The sequence below is a fragment of the Mobula hypostoma genome, chromosome 8 (genome assembly GCF_963921235.1).
Source record: "Mobula hypostoma chromosome 8, sMobHyp1.1, whole genome shotgun sequence".
In the NCBI taxonomy this organism is placed as follows: domain Eukaryota; kingdom Metazoa; phylum Chordata; class Chondrichthyes; order Myliobatiformes; family Myliobatidae; genus Mobula; species Mobula hypostoma.
In genome coordinates, this window is record NC_086104.1 from 91356172 (window position 1) to 91373277 (window position 17106).

Sequence of the window (17106 nt, forward strand, 5' to 3'; positions counted from 1 at the left end):
AAGCTTGGTGTTGGTCTCGACATCCCAATTTTTAAAAACCCTCTTTCTCAGCCTAGCAAAAGCTCCACTCGCACAGCCTATTCTGCAATTCATTTCAAGATCAATGTTGGCTTTTGAAGAAAGAAGGCTGCCAGGATATGGGAAATGATCAGTATTCTCCAGAGGGATGTTGTTAACTTGGATGGTTGGAAGTTTAGGAGCATGATCTGTAGCAGGTTGGTGCAGGACTTGGGTTTTCTTGATGCTTAGATCAAATCCCAGGGGCTTGTATGCTCTGGCAAAAGCATTCATTATGCACTGCAGATCCTCCTCACAGTGAGCTACGATGGCATTGTCTGCGTATTGGAACCCATGATATAAGTGGTTGATGCCTTGCTCTTTGCCTTGAACCTGTTAAGGTTATAAAACCCCCATCTGTCCTATAGAGAATCTGGACTCCCTGTGGGAGGTCTTTGCCTGTAAGGTGAAGAATAGTTCAATAGAAATGGCAAACAGAGTTGGGGCAATGATGCACCCCTGTTTGACCACAGTCTCAACCTTAAAAGGTGCTGTTTCAGAGCTGCCATTGCTGGTGACTGTTATACTCATATAATTGTGTAAGAGTTGCAGGATCTTGAGGTATTTCTCCAGGCACCTGATTTTAGACAGTAGTTGTTAAAGGGCAGGGTGATTTAGAGTCAAATGCTTTTGTGAGATCTATGAAGGCCACGTAAAGTGGGAGAATTTGTTACCAGAATTTCTCCTGCAATTGACGTGCTGTAAACATCATGTCAGATGTTCCTCTGGCAGGATGGAAGCCACACTAAGACTCGGGCTTGTCGTGTCCATTCTGGGGTAGCTGACACACCTTTGGATTCCACTGGGCACTCAGTTCACACCAGTGGCTCCAGGTAGCTGTTTGCATGTGACAGCAGCCACACTGGTACACCATGTACACAGATGGGCTAAACTAGATAAGGATAGCCAGCGGGCCTCGTAACCCGGTGAGATAGGAACGTGTGAAGTCAGCTGTGGCAGACTGGGCAGATGAGATCAACAGTGAGATAGAATGGCCAGGAATGTGGTTCTACCAAGCTTTGTGGCGAACAAAGGACATGTCAAGGCACGCAAGTCATAGTCATACTTTATTGATCCCAGGGGAAATTGGTTTTCGTTACTGTTGCACCATAAATAATAAATAGTAATAGAACCATAAACAGTTAAATAGTAATATGTAAATTATGCCAGTAAATTATGAAATAAGTCCAGACCCTCCAAGGGAGGAATTGTAAAGTTTGATGGCCACAGGCAGGAATGACTTCCTATGATGCTCTGTGCTGCATCTCGGTGGAATGAGTCTTTGGCTGAATGTACTCCTGTGCCCACCCAGTACATTATGCAGTGGATGGGAGACATTGACCAAGATGGCATGCAACTTAGACAGCATCCTCTTTTCAGACACCACCGTGAGAGAGTCCAGTTCCATCCTCACAACATCACTGGCCTTACGAATGTTTGTTGATTCTGTTGGTGTCTGCTACCGTCAGCCTGCTGCCCCAGCACACAACAGCAAACATGATAGCACTGGCCACCACAGACTCGTAGAACATCCTCAGCATCGTCCGGCAGATGTCAAAGGACCTCAGTCTCCTCAGGAAATAGAGACGGCTCTGACCCTTCTTGTAGACAGCCTCAATATTCTTTGACCAGTCCAGTTTATTGTCAATTCGTATCCCCAGGTATTTGTAATCCTCCACCATGTCCACACTGACCCTCTGGATGGAAACAGGGGACACCAGTACTTTAGCTCTCCTCAGGTCTACCACCAGCTCCTTTGTCTTTTTCACATTAAGCTGCAAATAATTCTGCTCACACCATGTGACAAGACTCTCTGCAGTAGTTGAAGTCCAAGGTGTAAATGGTGAAGAGAAAGGGAGACAAGTCAGTCCCCTGTGGAGCCCCAGTGCTGCTGATCACTCTGTTGGACACACAGTGTTGCAAGCACACGTACTGTGGTCTGCCAGTCAGGTAATCAAGAATCCATGACACCAGGAAAGCATCCACCTGCATCGCTGTCAGCTTCTCCCCCAGCAGAGCAGGGCGGATGGTGTTGAACGCACTGGAGAAGTCAAAAAACATGACCTTCACAGTGCTCGCTGGCGTGTCCAGGTGGGCGTAAACACGGTTCAGCAGGTAGACGATGGCATCCTCAACTCCTAGTCAGGGCTGGTAGGCGAACTGGAGGGGATCTAAGTGTGGCCTGACCATAGGCCGGAGCAGCTCCAGAACAAGTCTCTCCAGGGTCTTCATGATGTGGGAGGTCAATGCCACCTGTCTGTAGTCATTGAGGCCGCTAGGGCGCGGCGTCTTCGGCACAGGGACGAGGCAGGACGTCTTCCACAATACAGGAACCCTCCGGAGCCTCAGGCTCAGGTTGAATACATACTCCACATAGCTGAGGGGCACAGGCTTTGAGCACCCTGGTACTGACACCATCCGGTCCTGCAGCCTTGCTTGGGTTGAGACGTTTCAGCTGTCTTCTCACCTGTTCAGCTGTGAAGCCTACCGTGGTGGGTTCGTGTGGGGAAGGGGTATAGTCATGAGAGCAGGGTGGGGGACTGTGAGGAGGGGTAGGAGGGGAGAGTGGAATATGTGTTGGTTGGGGGCCGACAACAGGTGGCTTATGTGGGGGATGGGCAGGGGCCACAATGTCAAATCTGTTAAAGAACAGGTTAAAATCATTGGCCCTGTCTACACTGCCTTCAGCTCCTCTGTTGCTAGTTTGCCGGAACCCAGTGATGGTCCTCATCCCCCTCCAGACCTCTCTCATGTTGTTCTGCTGGAGTTTCCACTAAGCTTCCTCCTGTACCTGTCTTTAGCCTCCCTGATCCTGGCTTTCAGGTCCCTCTGTATTGCCCTCAGCTCCTCCCTATTTCCATCTCTAAGCACCCTCTTTTTAGCGTTCAGGATGTCCTTAATGTCCTTTGTTACCCATGGCTTGTTATTTGAATAACAAAGGACAGTTCTTGTCAGAACATTGCAGTCCACACAGAAGTTGATGTAATCAGTGATGCACTCTGCGAGCCCATCAATATCCTCTCCATGTGGCTGACAGAGTGCCTGCCAGTCTGTCACCTCAAAACAACCCTGGAGTGCCTCATAAGCCTCCTCCGACCATTTTTTCACTGTCCTCGAGGTTGCAGGTTTACTCTTCACCAGAGGCACGTAGCAGGGTTTTCGATGCACCAGATTGTGATCTGACCTTCCCAGTGGGGGGAGGGGAGAGGAGCTGTATGCATCCTTAATGTTAGCATACATCAAATCCAGAGCCCTCTCCCCTCTGGTTGTACAGCTCACATACTGCATGAAGTTGGGCAGTGTTCTAGCCATGGTAACCTGGTTGAAGTCACCCGAGATGGTAATAAGGGCACTCGGGTGCTGGGTTTGTAATCTGGCTATGACGGTGTAAATGATGTTACACGCCGACGTCGGGTTGGCAGAGGGAAGGATGTACACAACAACCACAATTGTATGCGAGATTACCCTTGGCAAATAATATGGCCGAAGTCTAACAGCAAAAAGTTCAATATCCGGGCTACAGGCACGTTCCTTGATCGTAATATGCCCAGGATTGCACCATCTGTTATTTACCAGAACCGCCAGCCCCCCACCTTTACGCTTACCGCTTTCAGTGCAATTCCGGTCAGCTCAAACGGAATTGCAGCCCTCTATGGAAACGCTTTGATCGGGTATGTCCTCGTGCAGCTACGTCTCAGTAAAGCACATGACACTGCTCTCCCGAAATGTTCTCTGACTCCTGACAAGCGCCGTCAGTTCGTCCATTTTATTCCCCAGCGATCTCACATTTCCCATGATGAGAGAGGGGAGACACAGCTTATAACTTCTCTTCTCCATAAGCCTCTGTTGTCTCGACCTGGTCCTCTTCCCTCGCCTTTTTGATCCCCCTCTGCATCCTCTGTGTGCTTTCCTCCAGATTTCAGCTGGGATGGTCATCCTCTGCTACCAGGAAGATCCCAGTTCCTGATGACTAGTCTGACCACTGGACTCGGATTTCCAAGGTCAATAGAGTGGAACTGCCCCAGTGCAACAGCTTTTCAACTTTAAAAACTCCCCTGCACAGATCTCCTGTCATTGTTGGATATGATGGACAACAATCCAGACTGAAGTCAAAAATTCATCTTAGTGCACTAGGGAACCATTTAATAGTCTTATTACAGCAGGATAGAAGCTGTCTTGAACCCAGTGTGTGGCGGGGTTTGGCCTTCTGCCCAATAACGAGAGAATGTCTGGGGTGGGTGAGGCCTTCGACTATGCTGGGTGCTTTACAGAGTCAGTGAGAAGTATAGACAGAATCCATGGAGGGGAGACTAGTTTCCATGATGTGCTGAGCTGTGTCCACAATTCTGCAGTCTTTTGCAGTCACATTGAAAGTAATTGCCACACCAAACCATCATGTATCCAGATAGAATGCTTTCGATGGCACATCAATAGAAATTGGAAAGGTCAACGGGGACATGTAAAATTTCTTTAGCCTCCAAAGGCGGCTGAAGGGTGACCTTATACAGGGGTATACAATCATAAAAGGCCTATATAAAGTGAATAGTCACAGCCTTTTTCCTAGGACAGCTGAATTCGAAACTACAGGGCAGGATTGAAGGCGAGAGGGGAAAGATTGAAAAGGGACCCGAAGGGCAATTTTTCACACAGTGTGATAGGTATATGAAGCATACACTCAAAGGAAGTGGTAGAGATAGGTACAATTATGGTATTTAAAAGACATTTGTACAGGCACATGGCTAGGAAAGGAGTAGAGAGAGACAGACTAAATCAGGCAAATCAGACTAGCTCAGTTAAGCAATTTGGTCAGCACGGACTAGGGCCAAAGGGGCTATTTCTGTGCTGTACAACTGATAACTCTAATACAAATTGAGGGGAATGTTTATCTTGTGTTCCTAAACATTGTGTCTTACAGTCCAGCTCCTGCAGAAAGTTATTCCGATTGCCCTTGCACCCACCGTAGGTGAAATGTTTGCAGGTTCCTGAGGTGCTATCAAAATACCAGCGTGGAAAATTGCCTTCACAGGGTCCCATAGTAGGAGGAGCAAAGCAATAGTCTGCCAACAGAAATAAACAGCTAGCTTTTTATGCAGCACATTTCATCATCATTATGTGCCATGTTGTATGACATGAAGGATTATGGTCCCATGAAAAATTTGCCAAGAATGATCATGGCACCATGACCATGATTGTTCTTGGCAAATTTTTCTACTAAAGTGGTTTGCCATTGCCTTTTTCTGGGCAGTGTCTTTACATGACAGGTGACCTCAGCCATTATCAATACTCTTCAGAGATTGACTGCCTGGCATCAGTGGTTGCATAACCAAGCCTTGTGTTACGTACCAGCTGCTAAATGACCATCCACCACCTGCTCACAAGACTAAATGTGACCCTGATTGATGGGGGGAGGGAGAGAGAGGAAGCAGGGAGGGGGCTAAGCAGGTGCTGTACCTTGTATAAGGGTGACCTGCAGGCTAGCGGAGGAAAGAAGTACCCTACACTTCCTTTACTAGAGGTGTATCTCCGCTCCATCACCCATGCAACACACTTAAAGTCCATACCTGTTGCTCCATGTCAGTTTTTGTCTCATCGCATTTGTATGAAACGCCTTAGTACATTTTGAGCAGCACATTTAAAGTTCATAAAGTATATTAAGGTGTTTCATGGGAACATGATGAGGCAATAACAACATGCAGCCATAAGTAATAATAGGGTAAATTTGGACAAAGTTTATGAAGCATTTTAAAGGGGGTGAGGGGTTTAGGGAGAGTTGTAGAGCAGTTGAATGCATGATTGCCAATGGAGAGGACAAAGAAAACTGGAGGAGTAGAAGTGAAGGAATGATGGGATGTACATCTGGAAGACTGACAGATCAGGGGCAGAGAGAGGCCTCATGATTTTAACTGTCTAGAGTAATCAGAGGTCAACCTCTCGCCCCCTTTAAAATGCTTCATAAATTCTTTTCTTTATCTAAATTAACTCTATTACTACTTATGGCTCCATGTTGTAATTCCCTCATCATGTTTCTAGGCAGCACCTTAATACATTTTATGAACTTTAAATGTGCTGCTCATTAAGGTGTTTCATACAAACGCAATGAGACAAAAACTGACATGGAGCCATAGGGTATGAACTTTAAGTGAAAAGGGAATGGAAGTGGCAGAGCTTGGGTTGAGTTCAAATTATGTAATGTGCAAAAGTGGCCAAAAGGTCAAGTTTAAATGTGAAAAATGAGCATTGCTGTTTACCAGTAATGAGTTCAGCAGGCAGGAGCAGGCAGTCCAGATATGGATAGACATCAGATAAGAAAGGCCTTTAGAGAGCATAGCTTCCCTATGCACACCAAAGGTCTGGAGCAAGATAAGTGATCAAAAACACACACACCAACTAAGGGACAACTTCTTTACTAACTTCAAAGTATAAGCAGTTGTTAGCTTGTAGTTTCTATTAACTTTCAACACCTGCATTGTGAATGGTAATTGACCTGCAAGTAAGGAATTCAAATATACACAATTTACTAAATGGTCAACTATCTGTTCAGACTTCAGAATAGTGTGGGTGACAGGAGCCATGTTGTTCTCCTGTGCACAAGTACAATAAAATATGATTGAAGGATGAGTGCGAGTTTTCAGAGTCAGTTAATTGGCAATAACAAGAGCAGTTTGGTTTTTAGGTAGTAGAATTGACCATAAGATATAGAAGCAGAATTAGCCATTTGGCCCATCGAGTCTGCTCCACCATTTCATTATGGCTGATCCAATTTTCCCTCTCAGCCCCAATCTCCTGCTTTCTCCCCGTGTCGCTTCATGCCCAGACCAATCAAGAATCTATCAACCTCTGCCTTAAATCTACATAAAGACTTGGCCTCCACAGCTGCCTGTGACAAAGAATTCCACAGATTTATCACTCACTGGCTAAAGAAATTCCTCATCGCCATTTTAAAAGGACACCCCTTTACCCTGAGGCTGTGTCCTCTAGTTTTATACTCTTCCATCACACGAAAAATCTTCTCCATTTTCATTCTATCAAGGCTTTCACTTATCAATAGGTTTCAATGAGATCACCCCTCATTTTTCTGAATTCTAGTGAATACAGGCTCAGGGCCATCAAATGCTCTTCATATTCTGGAATCATTTTCATGAACCTCCTTTGAATCCCCTCCAGTTTCAAAGATAAGGGGCCTCTTTCTTCTGCCCGTCTCCCTTCCTGAAGAGTAGAGGAACATTTGCAATTCTCTTGTCTTCCAGAACCATTCCAGGATCTAGTTATTCTTGAAAGATCATTACTAATGCCTCCATAATCACTTAAGACACCTCTTTCAGAACCCTGGGTTTACACCATTTGGTCTAAGTGACTTATCCACCTTCAGACTTTTCAGTCTCCCAAGAACATTCTCTCTAATAATGGTAACTTCACACACTGCATAACCCCTGACAACTGGAACTTCCACCATACTGCTGATGTCTTCCACAGTGAAGACTGATGCAAAATACTTATTCAGTTTGTCTGCCATTTCGTTGTCCCCCATTACTACCTCTCATTACTATCATTTTCAGCGGTCCAGTATCCACTTTCATCATTCTTTTACACTTTGTATCTGAAGAAACTTTTGATATCCTCTAATACTACTGGCTAGCTTACTTTTGTATTCAGTCTTTACCACCCTAATGACTTGTTTTAGTTGCCTTCTGTTGGTGTTTAAAACTTCCCCATCCCATAACTTACCACTAATTTATGCTGTATTTTATACCCTCTCTTTGGCTTTTATGTTGGCTTTGACTTTTCTTGTTAGCTACAGATCTGTCATCTTGCCTTTAGAATACTTCTTCCTCTTTGGGATATATCTATCCTATGCCTTCTGAATTGCTTGTAGAAATAGTAGCCATTGCTGCTCTGCTGTCATCCTGCCAGTGTTCTTTTCCCAATCAATTCTGGTAACTCCTCTCTCATGCCTCTGTAATTCCCTTTACTGATACATCTGACTTTAGCTTCTCCTTCTCAACGTTCAGGGTAAATTCAATCATATTATGATTATTATCATGTATAGTTTACAGATGTGAAACAAAAAAATCATCTAGTGAGTGGCAGTTATGTGGGCAAAATCACTTTTTTAATGAGAGAGGTCAGAGGAGAATGGCCAGACTAGTTCAAGCTGACAGGAAGACAACAGTAACTCAACCACATGTTACTACAGTGGTGTGCAAAAAAAACATCTCTGAATGCACAACACATCAAACATTGAAGTGGATGGGCTACAGCAGTTGACGATCATGGACAAACACTCAGTGCAGATGTTAGCAGCTGAGGCTCTAGCACTAGTTGCTGTGATGTCCCTCTGGTGACAGTCACTGGCCTCAAACCCAAAACTCACTGATTTATACTCAACTGCCAGGTAGCTACAGGCTAATAAGCCTTTCATCAGTGGATAAAATTACTGGAGAAAGTTTTAAGGAATAAATTGACCAGGGAACGCCTACATGAGATTGTGCATAGGAAATCCCATCAATAACTTGATTGTGTTTTCTGAGGTGGTGATTGGGAAGCCTTTACAGCAGATGTTGTCTGTATGAACATTACTACAGTACTTGACAAGATCCTGCATAGTAGGTTGGCCATGGGCACGTGGCATCTAAGGCAAGCTGGTAAAATTGGCTTGGTTATAGGAGGCAGACATTAATGAATGTAGAACATAAATCAGAAAACAATACATTTACTTCTGAGGTTCTTTATTTTGCACAGAAATTAAGTAGTTTCCCATAATGTGCAAATACATATAAAAGAATGAAGGGAATGGGAAGAAGATAGAATATAAAAGAGTCCTTCAGCCCACAACCATGCGCCAGAGCAATAACATTAGTAATCAAGTGACCAACTAAACTAATCCCTTCTGCCTATACAATGTCCATATCCTTCTATTTTCCTCACAGTCAAGTGCCTATCTAAATGTTTCTTAAAAATTCCTAATGTATCTGCCTTGATCACCACCCGAGGCAGCACATTCCAGGCACCCACCACTCTCTTTTCTCAAACCTGCCTTTCACACCTGATGTAAGTAACATTTTCTGAGAAGCTGAGTGGCCTCTCTCTGTGTCCTGTGATGCTACACACATTGTTGCTCTAAGTGTTCTCCCCAAATTAAAATTAGAGCAGCATCTCCAAGTTTGCGGATGACACGAAGCTGGGTGGCAGTGTTAGCTGTGAGGAGGATGCTAAGAGGATGCAGGGTGACTTGGATAGGTTGGGTGAGTGGGCAAATTCATGGCAGATGCAATTTAATGTGGATAAATGTGAAGTTATCCACTTTGGTGGCAAAAATAGGAAAACAGATTATTATCTGAATGGTGGCCGATTAGGAAAAGGGGAGGTGCAACAAGACCTGGGTGTCATTATACACCAGTCATTGAAAGTGGGCATGCAGGTACAGCAGGCAGTGAAAAAGGCGAATGGTATGCTGGCATTTATAGCGAGAGGATTCGAGTACAGGAGCAGGGAGGTACTACTGCAGTTGTACAAGGCCTTGGTGAGACCACACCTGGAGTATTGTGTGCAGTTTTGGTCCCCTAATCTGAGGAAAGACATCCTTGCCATAGAGGGAGTACAAAGAAGGTTCACCAGATTGATTCCTGGGATGGCAGGACTTTCATATGAAGAAAGACTGGATGAACTGGGCTTGTACTCGTTGGAATTTAGAAGATTGAGGGGGAATCTGATTGAAACGTATAAAATCCTAAAGGGATTGGACAGGCTAGATGCAGGAAGATTGTTCCCGATGTTGGGGAAGTCCAGAACGAGGGGCCACAGTTTGAGGATAGAGGGGAAGCCTTTTAGGACCGAGATTAGGAAAATCTTCTTCACACAGAGATTGGTGAATCTGTGGAATTCTCTGCCACAGGAAACAGTTGAGGCCAGTTCATTGGCTATATTTAAGAGGGAGTTAGATATGGCCCTTGTGGCTACGGGGGTCAGGGGGTATGGAGGGAAGGCTGGGGCGGGGTTCTGAGTTGGATGATCAGCCATGATCATAATAAATGGCGGTGCAGGCTCGAAGGGCCGAATGGCCTACTCCTGCACCTATTTTCTATGTTTCTATAAGTTAAGGATAATGGGATTACCCTGGGGTGGTGGCAGAGGCAGATATATTAGGGATTTTTAACAGATCTTTATTAGATAGGCACACGAAGAGCTAGGTCACTTGACAGTGTTTAAGTGCAAAATGAGCACCTGACTAGCTCAGGCACAGAATGTTCTGGACCTAGGCTGGGGCGATGGAATTAATACAGGAAGCTGTCCAATGGTTGGCATGAATTACTGGGGTCGAATGGCCTGTTCTCATGCTGTGATTCTAAGATTCTGATTGCTTTTATACTCCTACCTGGAAGCCGGCCAGCGCTGGGTTTGCCTCTCCCTTCTGCTTGGGATGACTGTGTCATTTCAGCCTCGAGATGCTCCATTGGCTTTTGGCTTTTGATGGAATCCTTCTGTAAGCTGTCCCCAAAGGGCCATGCAGTACCATCTTGCTCTGAGACAGCAGCAAGGGTTGTATGGGTCACTGTCTTACGACCTATATTAACTTTGGAATCAAAAATAAAACAGTTGTTAAATTAATAACTGTTTGCTCTTTTTGTGCTCCAGTTAATGAATGCAAGGTAAAAGAACCTTGATTTTCGTGCCAGGGGTTGTACTTACAGTCATGACAGAAGGTTTCGTCAGATTTGTCAGGGCACTGGGCAATCCCATCACAAGCCAAAGTGATATCGATGCAACAGCCATCATCACAGGTGAACTGGTATCGTGAGCAAACTCCTGTACAGTCTGCAAAGAGAATGGTGTATCTATCAGCAGACCCAACAGCATCTTAATATGTAGTACATGTAAAACACAGAACAGTACAACATAGGTTGGCTGAAGGGCCTGTACGATATCCATACCAATCATGATGCCAATCCAACCTAACCCTATCTGTCTGCACATGGTTCATACCCCTCCATTCACTGCATGCGTGTGTCTAAATCCCACTTAATTATCACTATTTGCTTTCACTATTTCAACTGGCAGAGCGTTCAAGGCACCTAATTCTCTGTGGGAAAATCTTGCCTAGTAAATCTCTTTAAAATTTCCTCCTTTAGCCTTACAAGGTGCGGGTTCTAGTATTTGACATTTCCACATATCCACTTAAATGTCAAAGAGGCTCTTTAGCCCATTTCTACCTCTCAAATGTCTCTGATGTCTCCACTCAGCCTCCAGTGCTCTGGAGAAACCAATCCAGGTTTATCCAAATTCTTCTTATAGCTAAGACATTCTAATCCAAGCAGGATTCTGTCAAAACTCTTCTGCACCTTTTCAAAGTCTCAAAGTCATTCTGGTCATGCAAACAGAATTGCACACCGTACTCAAAATGTGACCTAAACAATGTTTCAGACAACTGTAATATGCCTTTCTGAACTTACCACTGAATATTGTGAAGGAAAGCATGCCATTTAGAAACATAGAAAACCTACAAAATACAGGCCCTTCGGCCCACAAAGTTGTGCCGATCATGTCTCTACCTTCGAAATTACTAGGGTTACCCATAGCCCTCTATTTCTCTAAGCTCCATGTACCTATCCAGGAGTCTCTTAAAAGACCCTATCGTATCCGCCTCCACACCACCGTTGCCAGCAGCCCATTCCATGCGCTCACCAATCTTTGCATAAAAAACTTAACCCTGATATCTTCTCTGTACCTACTCCCAAGCACCTTAAACCTGTGCCCTCTTGTGGCAGCCATTTCAGCCCTGGGAAAAAGCCTCTGACTATCCACACAATCAATGCCTCACATCATCTTACACACCTCTATCAGGTCACCTCTCATCCTCCGTCGCTCCAAGGAGAAAAGGCTGAGTTCACTCAATCTATTCTCATAAGGCATGCTCCCCAATCCAGGCAACATCCTTGTAAATCTCCTCTGCACCCTTTCTATGGTTTCCACATCCTTCCTGTAGTGAGGTGACCAGAACTGAGCACAGTACTCCAAGTGGGGTCTGGCCGGGGTCCTATATAACTGCAACATTACCTCTCGGCTCCTAAATTCAATTCCACGATTGATGAAGGCCAATACACCGTATGCCTTCTTAACCACAGAGCCAATCTGCGCAGCTGCTTTGAGTGTCCTATGGACTTGGACCCCAAGATCCCTCTGATCCTCCACACTGCCAAGAGTCTTACCATTAATACTATATTCTGCCATCATATTTGACCTACCAAAATGAACCACTTCATGCCTATCTGGGTTGAACTCCATCTGCCACTTCTCAGCCCAGTTTTGCTTCCTATCTATGTCCTGCTGTAACCTCTGACAGCCCTCCACACTGTCCACAACACCCACAAACTTTGTGTCATCAGCAAATTTACTAACCCATTCCTCCAATTCCTCATTCACGTTATTTATAAAAATAACGAAGAGAAGGGGTCCCAGAACAGATCCCTGAGGCACATCACTGGTGACTGACCTCCATGCAGAATATGGCCCGTCTACAACCACTGTTTGCCTTCTGTGGGCAAGCCAGTTCTGGATCCACAAAGCAATGTCCCCTTGAATCCCATGCATCCTTACTTTCTCAAAAAGCCTTGCATGGGGTACCTTATCATATGCCTTGCTGAAATCCATATACACTACATCTACTACTCTTCCTTCATCAATGTGTTTAGTCACATCCTCAAAAATTTCAATCAGGCTTGTAAGGCATGACCTGCCCTTGACAAAGCCATGCTGACTATTCCTAATCATATTATACCTCTCCAAATGTTCATACATAAATCCTGCTTCTCCATCAACTTACCAACCACTGAAGTAAGACTCACTGGCCTATAATTTCCTGGGCTATCTCTACTCCCTTTCTTGAATAAGGGAACAACATCTGCAGCCCTCCAATCCTCCGGAACCTCTCCCGTCCCCATTGATAATGGAAAGATCATTGGCAGAGGATCAGCAATCTCCAGAACGAGGGGTCACAGTTTGAGGATAAAGGGGAAGCCTTTTAGGACCAAGATTAGGAAAAACTTCTTCACACAGAGAGTGGTGAATCTGTGGAATTCTCTGCCACAGGAAACAATTGAGGCCAGTTCATTGGCTATATTTAAGAGGGAGTTAGATATGGCCCTTGTGGCTACGGGGATCAGGGAGTATGGAGGGAAGGCTGGGGCGGGATTCTGAGTTGGATGATCAGCCATGATCATAATAAATGGTGGTGCAGGCTCGAAGGGCCAAATGGCCTACTCCTGCACCTATTTTCTATGTTTCTATGTTTCTATGTTTCCTCCTTCGCCTCCCACAGTAGCGCAGGGTACATCTCATCCGGTCCCAGTGGCTTATCCAACTTGATGCTTTCCAAAAGCTCCAGCACATCCTCTTTCTTAATATCTACATGCTCAAGCTTTTCAGTCCGCTGCAAGTCATCACTACAATTGCCGAGATCCTTTTCCATAGTGAATACTGAAGTAAAGTATTAAGTACCTCTGCTATTTCCTCCAGTTCCATACATACTGTCCCACTGTCACACTTGATAGGTACTATTCTTTCACGTCTTATCCTCTTGCTCTTCACATACTTGTAGAATGCCTTGGGGTTTTCCTTACTCCTGCCCGCCAAGGCCTTCTCATGGCCCGTTCTGGCTCTCCTAATTTCCTTCTTAAGCTCCTTCCTGTTAGCCTTATAATCTTCTAGATCTCTAACATTACCTAGCTCTCTGAATCTTTTGTAAGCTTTTCTTTTCTTCTTGACTAGATTTATTACAGCCTTTGTACACCACGGTTCCTGTCCTTTACCATAACTCCACACAAATATCCCCTGAATATTTGCCACATTTCTTCTGTACCTTTCACTGAGAACATCTGTTCCTAATTTAAGCTTCCAAGTTCCTGACTGATAGCCTCATAATCCTCCTTACTCTAATGAAACGCTTTTCTAACTTGTCTGTTCCTTCCCCTTCCAATGCTATTGTAAAGGCGATAGAATTATGATCGCTATCTCTAAAATGCTCTCCCACTGAGAGATCTGGCACCTGACCAGGTTCATTTTCCAATACCAGATCAAGTACAGCCGCTCTTCTTGTAGGCTTATCAACATATAGTGTCAAGAAACCTTCCTGAACACACCTAACAAACTCCACCCCATCTAAACCCCTCGCTCCAGGGAGATGCCAACTGATATTTGGGAAATTAAAATCTCCCACCATGACAACTCTGTTATTATTACACCTTTCCAGGATTTGTTTCCCTATCTGTTCCTTGATATCCCTGTTACTATTGGACGGCCTATAAAAAACACCCAGTAGAGTTATTGACCCCTTCCTGTTCCTAACCTCCACCCACAAAGACTCCGTAGACAATCCCTCCATGACGTCCACCTTTTCTGCAGCCGTGACACTATCTCTGATCAACAGTGCCACAACCCCCACCTCTTTTGCCTCCCTCCCTGTCCTTTCTGAAACATCTAAAACCCGGCACTTGAAGTAACCATTCCTGTCCCTGAGCTATCCAAGTCTCTGTAATAGCCATCACATCATAGCTCCAAGTACTGATCCACGCTCTTAGCTCATCTGCTTTGTTCACAATACTCCTTGCGTTAAAATAGACACACCTTAAACTGTCAGTCTGAACGCGTCCCTTCTCTATCACCTGCCTATCCTTCTTCTCGCACCGTCTCCAAGCTTTCTCTATTTGTGAGCCAACAGCCTCTTCCCCAGTCTCTTCAGTTCCGTTCCGATCCCCCAACAATTCTAGTTTAAACTCTCCCCAGTAGCCTTAGCAAACCTCCCCGCCAGGATATTGGTCCCCCTGTGATTCAAGTGCAACCTGTCCTTTTGAACAGGTCACACTTGCCCCAAAAGAGGTCCCAATGATCCAGACATCTGAATCCCTGCCCCCACTCCAATCCCTCAGCCATGCATTTATCCTCCACATTATTCTATTCCTATTCTCACTGTCACGTGGCACAGGCAGTAATCCGGAGATTACTACCTTTGCGTTCCTGTTTCTCAACTTCCTTCCTAACTCCCTGTTGTCTGTTTTCAGGACCTCTTCCCTTTTCCTACCTATGTCGTTGCTACCAATATGTACCATGACCTCTGGCTGTTCTCCCTCCCACTGCAGGATATCGTGGACGCGATCTGAAACATTCCATTTGCCTTTTGAACTAACCTACCTACTTGTGTTGCCACTTTTAGGGATATGGACTTAACCCCAAGTAAATTGGGGCACTTCCGCCCTGCATCTGCCAAAAGCGAAACTTCCCCATAGCCAAACGTTTTAAATTTTAATACCCATTCCTGTTCCAACACGTCAGTCCATGGCCTCCTCTTGTGCCAAGATGAGGCCACCCTCAGGGTGGAGGAGCAACACTTTATATTTAGTCTGAGTAGCCTCCAACCTGATGGCAAGAATATTGATTTCTCATTCAGGTAAAAATAAATTTCCCTCCCTCCACCCTGATCTCCTACCTCTTCTCACCTACCTGTCACCTTCCCCTGGATCCCCACCTCCCTCCCTTTCTCCTATGGTCCATTCTCTTCTCCTATCAGATTCCTTTCTCTCCACCCTTTACTTTTCCTACCCACATGGCTTTACCTATCATTTTCTAGCTATCCTCCTTCTACTCACCCCTCATTTTTATTCTGGCATCTTCCCCCTTCTTTTCCAGTCTCGATGAAGGGTCTCAGCCTGAAATGTAAACTGTTTATTTCTTTCCATTGATGTTGCCTAACCTGCTGAACCCCAAGATTTTGTGTGTGCTGCTTTGGATTTACAGCATCTGCAGAATTCCTCGTATTTTATGCCTTGTGTAATATTCCATTTGTGACGTCATGTAAGCACTCAAAAAAATTTTGGATTTTGGAATTTCAGGTAAGGGGTATTCGCTGTAGTGCTGTGATGTATAAAAACTGGGCTCATTTTAAGATGCGGCACATAAGTAGCTCCTATGTGAAAGCCTGCTAAACTTTGAGTGGCTGTGTAATTGTTATCTATGGTACTGCAATCAGATCATCACCAAGGTCATCACTTAGGTGTACAAGATGATGAGAGGCATTGTTCGTGTGGATAGTCAGAGGTTTTTACCCAGGTCTGAAATGGCTAACACAAGAGGGCATAGTTTTAAGGTGCTTGGAAGTAGGTACAGAGGGGACGTCAGAGGTAAGTTTATTTTAAGCAAAGAGTGGTGAGTGCGTGGAATGGGCTGCTGGTGATGGTGGTGGAGGCAGATACAATAGGGCAATAGAGTCTTTTAAGAGATTCCTGTATAGGTACATGGAGATTAGAAAAATAGAGGACAATGGGTAACCTTAGGTAATTTCTAAAGTAAGTACACGTTCGGCACAGCATTGTGGGCCAAAGGGCCTGTATTGTGCTGTAGGTTTTCTATGTTTCTGTATCTAATACAGTCAGACTGGAGCTGAGCTAAGGGGGTGGATGGTGGAGAACAGTAACAATGAGAGCAGAAACCTGTTGGGTTAAACTCAGCCTAACACAAAGATGAACGGGGGGTGTACGAATGATAGGCAGAGGGAAAGCAAATAAAAGCATGTGAGAGCTAGAGGGAGAGTGATTACTTGTGACAGGTTTTTGTGTGAAGAGGGTGCTGCAGTGTGATGTGATGTGTATAAAGACGTGTGAGAGTGTGACATAAACATGTCGGAGCTGCCTGAGAGTCTGTCTGAGACACTTGCACAACAATGCAGCCTAGAAACAGGCCCTTCAGCCCGCAAAGTGTGCACCAACTATCATGCACGCATTTTTTACACTAATCCTACCCTAACCTACCTTATTCTCCCCATATTACCAGCAAATGCCCCCCAGGTTCTTCGAGGGAGTGGGATAGAGCCCTACTTAAATCTTTTGGGGTGGGGCAGGGGTGTTTAACGAGGGGGAAACAAATCTGGCATGTTACAAGACCTAACACCACACATTTTGCTTTCTCTGACTTATTATAAAGTTGCCAGAGAAGTTATCTGATTGACTGGATTATTTTTTTTGTTATCACCTTGATATATTTATCCCCCAAATGGTACCCACTTAA

The 17106-nt window shown here is 44.9% G+C and overlaps 1 protein-coding gene across 2 annotated transcripts in view; it reads right to left on the minus strand.

The window, feature by feature from the left end:
* Positions 1-17106, minus strand: part of lrp11 (low density lipoprotein receptor-related protein 11) — a 44485-nt gene that overhangs the window by 7266 nt on the left and 20113 nt on the right. The window contains exons 4-6 of one of the 2 annotated variants that reach the window (XM_063056328.1): positions 10744-10869; positions 10430-10627; positions 4946-5114 (exon numbers count right to left, since the gene is read on the minus strand). In XM_063056328.1, coding sequence (XP_062912398.1) covers positions 4946-5114; positions 10430-10627; positions 10744-10869 — 493 coding nt within the window. The remainder of the gene's footprint in view (positions 1-4945; positions 5115-10429; positions 10628-10743; positions 10870-17106) is intronic. The other variant, XM_063056326.1, reaches the window with a different exon arrangement.